This window comes from Martes martes, assembly GCF_963455335.1.
Source record: "Martes martes genome assembly, chromosome: 14".
Classification (NCBI taxonomy): Eukaryota; Metazoa; Chordata; class Mammalia; order Carnivora; family Mustelidae; genus Martes; species Martes martes.
In genome coordinates this window covers 34,803,615-34,814,696 of record NC_137902.1, presented here as the reverse complement: position 1 = coordinate 34,814,696, position 11,082 = coordinate 34,803,615, and the positions used below count along the sequence as shown (strand labels likewise).

The window sequence follows — 11,082 nt, the reverse complement described above, 5'->3', positions numbered from 1 at the left end:
GATAGCCACAAACTTTTTCTTTCGGGTGCACGCAGCCAAACAGAAACCACCCTCACGCCTTCGCCTCACTCGCGCAGAGAAGGCCGTGGCGGTGAGCTGACGTCACTTCCGGCGCGCTGACGCTCAGTCCAGCGTGCCGACGCCTGCGTCAGCAAAGAGCGGGGCTGGGGGCCCCCGGTTTGAAGTGGTGCGGGTCGGAGGACTGCCGCCTCCGCCGCCGCCTCAGACCCTTGCTCCCCGGCCGCCGCAGGGACGAATTCGGGCAGGCGGCGGGGCAGATGTTCAAGGGCTCACGGCGGGACGCCCCGCGCCGCACCGGCCGCTCCCCTCTGACCGGGGCCTGGGCCTTCGTCGCTCTGCTTTCTGGAAACTAGCGCCTCAGCGGTGCGGCGCGTAGCTCGCGGGGAGATCCGAACCGCCGGCGCCCGGCCATGGCGGTCTCCAGGTGGGTCTTCGCTCCTTAAGAGAGGACAGGAAGGTAGCCCAGGCGAGGCACGGTCTCCTCTCGGTGCCCTCACTCCCAGAAAGGAGCGGTTCCCATTGTCACTGGGCTTGGGCGCCTTCTTCCACAGACTTCGGAGTTCGCTTCTCGGTCTCTGAGGGTTTGGGCTTCAGAAACGTCTTTTTCTTGTGCCCTGTGCCACGTTAGAACTAGTTTTTCTCTTTCCTCACCATGCTTCTCTTCTCTGGTTTCTCTTCCCCCTTTCAGTTCTAGAGCCTGTTACCTCTCTTAGTGCTTCTAAGGCTGATCCCTAACCTCCATTTCATGGGAAAACTTGGTAGTAACTGTCGAGGTCTGGAAGATTTGAATTACTATTATCCAAGTGAACTTCTAATTATGTTAGAAATTATTTATGGCTTTAAGGGTATGTTCTTTCCTGAGGACTTTTTCCTTAGAGTATAATTCTTTTGTTTAGCAGTAAACATTCAGTCGTCAGCATTGTAATCTTTGGCAAGTTATTGTATTAGCACTGTCTTTCTTAACTAAGGCGTGAAAGATAGCATAAATCTTGTTACTTTAAAATGTTGCCGATCAACAGAAACGTCTGGGAAAACTGTAGAAAAGCCAATAAGACGTATAGCTGTGGGCGGAAAGTCTTTTCCTCCAATATGACAAGAATTGGGAGAAAACTTTTTGTTTTGATTGATTTTGTTTGATTTTGGAAATGTCAGTAGGGGATGGTCCTTCTGATGATACCAGTCAGGAATCACCAAGTTCGCTAGAGTTGATAAGGTAAGTTTTCATGAGAACTGGGTTTTTCTATCAAATAGACTAAAGGAAGTAATGACAGTTAAGAAAACAAATAGTTTTCATTCATTTTTCACAATAAGTTGAAATTCATTCTCTTGACACAGTAGGTGCTCAAGCAAGCTCTGTCTGTTTTGCAAGCCAAAAGGATAATCCATTCTTCACAGACTCACTAGATAACTGATGAAGTAGCGTGTGGGAGAAGTCCATGGGAATTGATTTAAGGGGATTGCTAGATACCTGTAGGAGAGAGCATCTAATTTTTATTTCATAGGTTAATTGAATCCAGTCAGTGTGAGGAAAGTCTTATTTTGTGATATATAAAATTACCTTGAGAGAATAAAGTGGTAGTTTAACTTTTTGTAAATACTGAAAAGTGTATCTTCTCTAATTTGTTACCTTCTATATAAATATATATATGTTATAAATACATTGATACAGCAACTTAATAAGAGATTTGTTTATTAGGTGATACAGTGTTTAAGAGAATGAGTAGCTCCTGGGACTCCAGTTGGTGGAGCATGCGGCTCTTGATCTAGGGGTGGCGAGTTCAAGCCCTATGTTGTGTGGAGAGTTTACTTAATAAAAATATTAAAAATCAAGATTAGCTCTTGAAATTCCTCTTAGAGCAGACTGTTTTCACAGTATTGGATATAGTTTTATAGAGACAAAATGAAAGTATTTAAAGAGAAACTAATCTGCTTGGCCTATGCTAATCTATTTACAGAAGTTTAGGGCATGTAAATTTCTCAATGAATGAGTGGGTTTTGAAAGCTACTGCCTTTTGTTCTTGACATTGGATTTCAAAGGGTAGTGCTCTTTTTTATGTAGATTCTTTTTGCCAAAATTCTGTTAAATCCTAAAAAAACAAAACAAAATCTGTCATGGTTTTATGTAAAAGCTACTCCTGTGTATAATTTGGTAATATCATGGTCCAAGAAAGACACTTTTGAGACACCTTCTGCGTTTTGGGGATACTGTCAGTTCTTGCCTTTTTGTTTTAAAGATTTTACTTATTTATTTGACGGAGAGAGACACAACGAGAGAGGGAACACAAGCAGGGGGAGTGGGAGAGGAAGAAGCAGGCTTCCCGCTGAGTAGGCAGTATGATGTAGGGGTCAGTCCCAAGACCCAGAGATCATGACCTGAGCTGAAGGCAGCTGCTTAACGACTGAGCCACCCACACCCCCTAGCCCTAGTTCTTACTTTTTTTTATTGGAAGATTCACTTCGAATAGCAAACTTTAATTTCAAACTGCTCTTCTACATACAGTAAGCATGTTTCTTTACTAACTGAATTTCCTTTCTTATTGGTGTATGCTTGTAGAATACAGACTCATTTGAATATTTTATGCGGAATAAGTAGAAGATAGCTCAAGAGATAAAAATTATATTTGCCAGAATCAAATCTAAAATATTTTTTTGCACTGTAATATTTTTAGGACCTTGTAAATATTTCCAACAGAAGGGAAATGGTTAGTTGGTACCATCATTCCCTCAGTTGCCATATTCAGGAATCTGGGAATAATAAATGATTTTTCTCTCTCTCCTCTTCCCGCCAATCCAGCCAGTTACCAAATCCAATCCTGTTAGTCTATTTTTCTAATCTTTCTCTGGCCAGTCGTCTTTCTTTCTATACCAGTTACCACAGTCTTGCTCTGTACCACCATCATCTCTGATCCAAGACACCTGCAACAGCAGCCACTTGTTCTTCTTACCTCCCATGGCATCTCTAATTTTTTTCTTCACTTCAGCCATATTTTGCTAATATGCAAATGTTAATGTCTTTTTTTTTTTTTTTACTTAAAACCTTTCGATGTTTTCTTTTGCCTTAGCATATAGTCCAAATTCTGTAACAGACTTATCTTACTAGGTTCTTTGTGATCTGGTTCCTGCGTCACCTTTTTAGCTTCACCTTGTGTCAGGTTCTCTCCATCTTTCCCCCTTTCATTTTGAATCTGTTCTCATCTCCCATTCTTTACGTCTGGAACATTCCTTTTTTCCCTCCCACACCTCACCCCAAGTCTGGGTAACCTTAGTTTTGGAGTATAAGTTTATATGTCACTTTGGGAAGCTTTCTCTGGTTTTACCTCATCTGAGTTACTTGCACCAATATGTACTTCTGTCAGTCATTATATATTTCATAATTGCTTAATTGTTCTCCCTGCTTGGATTTAGGTACACTCTGGAGAGAAGGGAGTATGTCTGATCTTTCTCTTCCCAGGAGAGTGCTTGGGTCCTAGTAGGTGCTCTACACACTTTTTTAAACGAACGAGTGATTTTGTTTCTTATTTTAGTAGCTGTCATAATTTTATCATAGTTTATGAATGTAGTAGAATATTCCCAGTGTTTTTTCAGTGAGTCCTTAATAGTTCAGCTATAGTTTTTCCTTAGGAAGACAAACTTTCGCTATACCTTTGAATATTAGCCAGGATTATAATTTTAAAAAGCACAATGTTATCAGAACTATTTTTAAAAAGTGTGTAGCATATTGAATTCTGTGATAGTGTGGCCTTTTATAATCCAAATTAGATATAATACAACTTTGCACTCTGTGTGATCAAATTTTTTAGACTCTGCTTAATAGTTTTATAAAGGTCTAGTTTTATCATACTTTGAATTGTAAGAATGTGGCAAATTATCAAATACACGGTCAACTCTTGATTTCTGGGAGAGTTAAATCTTGCAAACAAATAAACTTTGAAACTCTTTAAAATTGCAAATATAGTTATAGCATTTGAAGTTCTGTAAAATGCAGTGAAGTATTACTAAAAAATGTATGACTCCCTTAGACCCTTAAAAGAGACAAATATACAAATGTAGGAGTAGAGAACAATGTTGCCCTTGAGATGTGAATGTTGGAAGGTCAGCTAAGCTCATTTACTAGCTATTTGCTCCCACAAAACCAACCTCAGCAAAAAGACAAATTAATATATATTACAGCTTTCAGTGTTCCTTGCAAATAATTGAAATAGTAACTGTTAAATATCTTTTAAAATTTTTATTTTTTTACTATGGTTAGCGAACGTATAGTACATCGTAGCTTTTTCTTTTTTTTTTTTTTTTAAGATTTTATTTGTCAGAGATTAAGACAGAAAGCATAAGCAGGGGGAATGGCAGAGAAAGGGAGAAGCAGGTTCCTGCTAACCAGAGAGCCTGAGGTGGGGCTTGATCCTAGGACCCTGGGATCATGACCTGAACTGAAGGCAGATGCTTAATCAACTGAGCCACCCAGGTGCGCCACTGTTAAATCTTTGAATAATGCTGTTTTGCTTTGTGAGCCTTTCTCCAATTGGGGTTGGGCCGTCAACAGTAAAGACAGCCTTAGAGGAACTGTTAAGATATGTTTATTACAGAAGATGGTGAATTTGTGGCAGTGTTGAGTACCATGACTTACTACAGGTTTGTGTGTGTGTATGTGTGTTTAAGATTGTTTTTCATACCTTTGCCAGATTATGCCATAACTGGTTGAGGTGACTTTTGTACATTGATTAGCTAATAGGAACATAGTTTTCCTTTGATCATATAAATTTAAAAATATTCTTCCTCAGTGATCCAAGCAATAGAGGCCATGTCTAAAATGTCTAGACAGTAGTTATGATTTGACTGCATTATTAGAAACTGTTTCTCAGGTCTGTGACATTTTTGCATTTGAAAATAATGCAATGTTCAGAAAGGTTTCTGGAAAAAAGGGAGCACACCCTCTTATGGAAGAAACAAATTGCTACATTTGATCAGAACTTTGCTCAGTTTTGTTAATTCTCTCCCTATTGCTGATACTTTAGAGAAACATTGTTTCAATAGTCCTGTTCTACCAAACACAGGGAAGTTTCTTGGGGAGGTTCCAGTGGATCCTTCCTGCTGACTGAAAACGATAAAATGATCTTGATGATGTCTAGGACAGCTCAGGTTTCTTGTGTTTGTTAGGCCTCTTCCTCCATTACTGCTAATTTCAATCAATTATAGGATTGGCAGAACTGTTACAAATATTAATATGTCAAATATTTCATAATTAAAAGCCAGGAAAGGTAGAAGAGGTATATGGAAGCTTTTACATTTCAGTCTGTATGGCAAATGCCTCCCTGTTTCTTTGGTTTATTCCTCAGGGTACTTACATAAAGCATTTTGTTGTTTGGTTTTTAAATTATGGTAAAATACACATAACATAAAATTCACCATTTTAACCATTTTAAAGTGCACAGTTTTGTATGAACTTTTAAAATAACAGATATTTCTTCTGAACAACCTAGATTTTATCTTTAAGATAAAGTCATGCAAAAGGCTGTAGCTTGATGGGTGGATCAAGAGTAGACTTTGGAAAAAAATGTCCTAAAGGAAATAACTGGTTGTACTATTTCAGCATCGATTTAATGAGTAGTTATAGAATACTTTCTATGTTCTAGCTACTAGAGATACAGCAGAGAACAAAGATAGAGTCCCCATTTAAAAAAAAAAAATTAAAGATTTTATTTGTTTCAGAGAGTGTGAGTGCAAGCGTGATGGGGGAAGGGAGAAGCAGACTTCCTGCTGATCAGGGAGCCCAGTGCTGGGCTTGATACCAAGGTCCTGGGATCATGACCTCAGCTGGAGGCAGACACTTAACCGACTGAGCCACCCAGGTGCCCCTAGAGTCCCTATTTTAAGGAATTAACGTTCTAGTGTGGAAGTGAGGGAATACAGTTTATTCTGGCATGCACCTGGCTTTGCACCTGGCTTTCATGTGGTTTCACATCTTCATATTGATTCTCAGTGTACTGTGTGGTGTCTTACTCTTCCTTGTTGAAAGAATATAACATTAGCATAGTTTCAAATTACCCACAATATAAATTAGAAGGTATACATTTAAAAACATCAGTCTAGAGAATTTCTTTGAAGTTGTTTATTTTGACCATAACTTTCTTACTTAATGATAATACATGAAACTTACTACAGTGTTTATATTAGATATTTACTTTCTTTTCTTATTCCCTAAGTCACACAGAAAAGTAAAAAAATTCAAACAGTTTCTGTTTTAAATTTTACTGTACTTTTGTTAAATGTAAAAAAAAATGCATTACAAAATGGACAAACTTGACTGATAATTCTTAGTTAAGGTTACATAGCTTTCCTTGTGAAGTGTTCTACTAGTTGACCTTATACTGTTTTTCAAAAAGATTAAATTTAAATTTATTCTAAGAATACGGAGGTCGGAAGTAGATTGAAGAAGTTATATTTATACTTTTTTAAAAAAATCTCTGCTCCCCAATGTGGGCTTAAACTCACGATGCTGAGATCATGAGTTGCATGTTCTAGTGACTGAGCCAGCCAGGCACCCCTGTACATTTTTTTTTTTTTTTTTAATTTTCAGATGGTTTAGGAATGGAAATGCAGCATGTACTTGTTTGTTAATGATGAAGTAGTAACCTAGGACATAGTTCAAAATGCCTGTGATTTCTTTTCATATCTTTTTATATGTTTATTTCATGAATTATCATAATGCAAACAGCTGAAGAGAAGAGGGGTTAGATTGTAGCTGCCAGCATAACCTCTGCAAACTTTCATGTTCTCTTTCCGTTTTCTACTCAGTCTTTAGAGCAATTGCCTGAAGTCATAGTTTGGTAAACAAAACGTGAATCATGTCTTGTATAATTCTTTTCTGAATTAAGATCCAGATTGAAAATGGGCCAGATTTCTTATCAGTAAATTCATAACCAGTAGATATTGTCAAATATAATTGCCTTATATTCTATTTAAATTATTCTTCCAGTCTTTGGTACCTTTCATACAGCTTGACATCTATTCCCTCTTTCTCCTCCATCTATCTATCCTTCAAAGAATGAAGAATGGCATTTTTTTCCTACTAGCTGTTCTGCAAGAGAAGTTTTAGCCAAAAGAAGTATTGTGGTAAGTACTGTGTTTCCTCAGTTAGCCCTTCTTTTAACTTCCTTTCTCTTCTGACCACCTAGCTTCTGTCACACCCTCCTTCACCAAGGGCCCTACCTGCCCTCCAACATAATTCTGACCCTGTCTCATGCCCTGGCCCTTTCCCCAACTAGTTCGCCATACCAGCCTTTTCCTGGTATTGTGTCCTGGCCGTGATGCTTGCCTCATAGCTGGCTACATTGGGGTAACAGGTCGGGTTGCCCTCTTGTCAGATCCTGGTCTGCTCATCCCTTTGTTCTTCCTTTTGTGTGGTGTTTATTCTGCTATTCTGGATAGAGGATGGGAGATCTTCAAAAAACCAAAGGCGTATTCTTATATCCCCATTCCTCTATTCAAGGAGGCAAGTTTGGTTACCACCAAGGTGGAAGATGTGAGGATAAATAGGCCTGGATTAGGTGAGAGAGTGATCTGATCTGTTACCCCAGGACAGTTGGCTGCTGGAGGAGCAGAGGTTACATGACGCGGCATTGGAATAAAAGGCTTTGCATAAAGGAGAGACAAGAGGAATTGTGTGGCTATGAGACAGGATCAGCATTAGGTTAGAGAGGAGTCAAAAGGCCAGGAGTGTGGCTCTAATGAAGCTGGGTAGCAGGGGACTAAAGGAAAGTTTAGGAAGGGTGGAGATTTTTGAAGGAATACAGTGCCTACTTCATGGTCTCTTTCTCATCTTGCTCTTTGGAGCAGGTATAACTGCCTTGATGTTCTGAATGCTGGAATACTGCTGGGCTGATCTTATCACTTACTGAAACATTACCTTAGCATCAGTTCTGTTTGTTTATTGTTTTTCTTTTTTTTAAGATTTATTTATGAGAGAGAGAGAGCTCATGTGAGCGGGGGAGTGGGGAAGGGTGCAGAGGGGGAGAGAGAATCACAAGCAGACTCCCTGCTGAGTGTGGAGCCCAGGGCAGAGCCTGATCTCATGATCCTGAGATCATGACCTGAGCTGGACGCCTAACGGACTGAACCACCCAGGTACCCCAGTTCTGTTATTTTTATAACTTGTTTTTACATAATATAGCTATTATAAATTAACGGTGTTTCTCAAAGGAAGCAAAAAAAATTCTAATATAGCTCACTTTTTTTTTTTAGCACACACTTTCTTTACTTAAAAATGATGTATAAACTTGGCCCTAAGAAACTTGCACTTTTCTTTACAATTTTAATTATAGTAAATACCAACTAAAGAATTGTTTTAATACTGAGCAAAGATATTGCAGAGGCACTATGCAAAGTATTGTGGCAGAGAAAAAGAATCATTGGAGGAAGTGACGCCTCATGAGCATAAGACATCATGGGACGAATTAGTTTAAGAGATGCCCCAGAAGAGCATAACAAATATCAAAATGGTTATTCAAGATGAGAATTCATGTAGATTTCAGAAGAGGAATTAATCTCTATGATATAGCAACCTGAGATAGTTTCAAGAGGGTAAAGGACTTTAAATCTTGATGGATGGGAGCTAGTTGAAAAATTGAGCCAAGAAAAGACATTCCAAGTGGAAAATGGTATAGAAGAAATTGTGAAAATCAAAAAGGTCCATGTTGGGTAGGTACTTACTTGTTTTTGATTACTATCTGATAGGCAGTGATGAGCCATTGACAGTTTTAGAGTAAGGTAATAATTTGATCAAAAGATGTTTTAGGAAGAAGTCTGGCAATACGATCATGTTACCTTGGAGTTAAGCTCACCAGGCAGTTGAAACTGTGGCTCCCAGATGGACTAGATTGAGGATGATTTGTGCTGTGTTATAGTTGAAACAAGTAACAATATAGTTTCCTCAGGAAACTGGTGAGGTGAGGAGCCAAGGATTGATTATGGGAGAATGTACATATTAAGAGTTAGGGATACCAGAGGAAGAATTGAGAATTCAGATATGAACAGGGTAATATAATGTGAAAACTTAGGTAAAAAAGTATCTTAAAAATGGGGTACTTGCTGATATCAGATGTCATAGAAGAGTCAAGAAAATAGGACTTAACCAAAAGAAATTGAATTTGGAGTTTACAAGTTCATTGGTGACCATCAGGTGTGCCATTCAGTAGAAGAGAAGAATAGAAACTTAACTGATAAGGATTAAATTGTGTATAGTGAGGAAATAAAAGAAGTGATTTTTCTTTTCAGATTTTATTTATTTATTTGACAGAGAGAGAGAGAGAACGCGCACAAGCAGGGGGAGCAGCAGGCAGAGGGAGAGGGAGAAGCAGGTTCCCCACTGAGCAGGGAGCTTGATGCAGGGGTTCATCCCAGGACCCTGAGATCATGACCTGAGCCGAAAGCAGAGGCTTAACCAACTGAGCCACCCAGGCACCCAAAAGAAGTGATTTTAAACATTTGTTCATAATGCTTGGCAATAAAAAAGAAAAAGCATGCTAGAAGATGAAGGTCAAGCAGTTTATTTCCTTTTTAGAGAACTCTGCATATTTGAAGGTAGAAGGGAATGGGTTAATAAGGTAGTGATTTAAGGCATTAAAGAAAAGATAATTGAATGAAGATAGAAGGGGATGGTATCAAGGAAACAGTGGGATAATATCTAAGCCTTGAAGGGGGGTGAGGATAGTCTTTCCATTTGAAATAGAGGATGAGTGTAAAGAGCAATCTTTGGAGATAGTGAGGGGAGAACTTAAGATAATTTGTGTTCCAAAGGCTAGAGATCCACTCAGTGAAGTATGTAGTCCATTCCTTTTTAAGGCATAGGGAATGGTATTTGGGGCTTGAGTAAAGTGGAAATGATTGGGGAGAGCTTTGGAAACTGTCCATTTTCTTTTAACTTTTTACACACAGATTTATAAACAGGTTAGTATTGTCACTTCCTTACAGTGTTCATTTTGCAGCCAGTTTTGCTTTTGATCAAAAAGGCAGAGTCTGGGATACCTGGGTGGCTCAGTTGGTTAAGGGTTTGCCTTCGGCTCAGGTCATGATTCCAGTGTCCTGGGATTGAGTCCCACATCAGGCTCCTTGCTTGGAGAGGAGCCTGATTTTCCCTCTGCCTGCTGTTCCCCCTGCTTGTGTGCACACACAGTCTCTCTCTCACACACACAAATAAATAAAATCTTTAAAAAACAAAACAGAATCTCTGTAATGGAAAAAGAATTATGTAGTAGTTGAAATCTTTCCAGAGGTGAAGTCTAAGGAACTTGGCATCAAATAAGTCGAAGATATGACAAATGTTACATAAGAAAAAAGTGAAAAAAAAAACCAAACCTCACAATGATGCAAAACTGTAAAATAAACTTAAATTATGTAGTTTTACCCTCCAAAGTAAGAGGTTAATTGAAGTTAACTTTCTTAAGTCTTCCAACATGTGACAGAAGTAGGACCTCTAAAAGTCTCCTAACTTCCAGTCTAGTTTTCCATTTTGCCCCAGTTTTCTGGAGGAAAGTCCTGAATCTATGTAAACTGTGTACATATAAGAGAGCCCAATACTGTGATTTTTCTTTTTCTTTCTTTCTTTTTTTTTTTTTTTTAAAGAGTGGGAGAGAGAGAGGGGTCAGGAGAGGGAGAGAGAGAATTTCAAGCAGGCACCATGCCCACCTTGGAGCCAGAGACGGGGCTAGATCTCACAACCTGGAGATCATGACCTGAGCCGAAATCAAATCACCACCCAGGTGCCCCAAGAGCCTGATACTGTTTTTGTTTTATTTGTTTATTTGGCAGAGGGAGCACAGGCAGAGGGAGAGGGAGAAGCAGGCTCACCCCTGAGCAAGGGAGTCTGACACTGGGCTCAATCCCAGGACCCTGGGACCATGACCTGAGCTGAAGGCAGATGCTTAAGTGATTGAGCCACCCAGGTGCCCTGAGCCTGATATTATTATAAAGAATACATGCAGCAAGTCCACTTAAAGTAGCATAAATTTGACCTAAGACTAACCTGTTCTTTGTATTAAAACTTACTTAATTTTTGATAATTTTGCC

General features: G+C 39.1%; 1 protein-coding gene across 1 annotated transcript in view; it reads left to right on the top strand.

The window, feature by feature from the left end:
- The first annotated feature begins 118 nt into the window (after positions 1–118).
- BTAF1 (B-TFIID TATA-box binding protein associated factor 1) overlaps positions 119–11,082 on the top strand; it is a 97,474-nt gene continuing 86,510 nt past the window's right edge. The window contains exon 1 of the mRNA XM_080823317.1: positions 119–445. Within this exon, the coding sequence (XP_080679443.1) occupies positions 432–445 (14 nt within the window). The 5' untranslated portion in view covers positions 119–431. The remainder of the gene's footprint in view (positions 446–11,082) is intronic.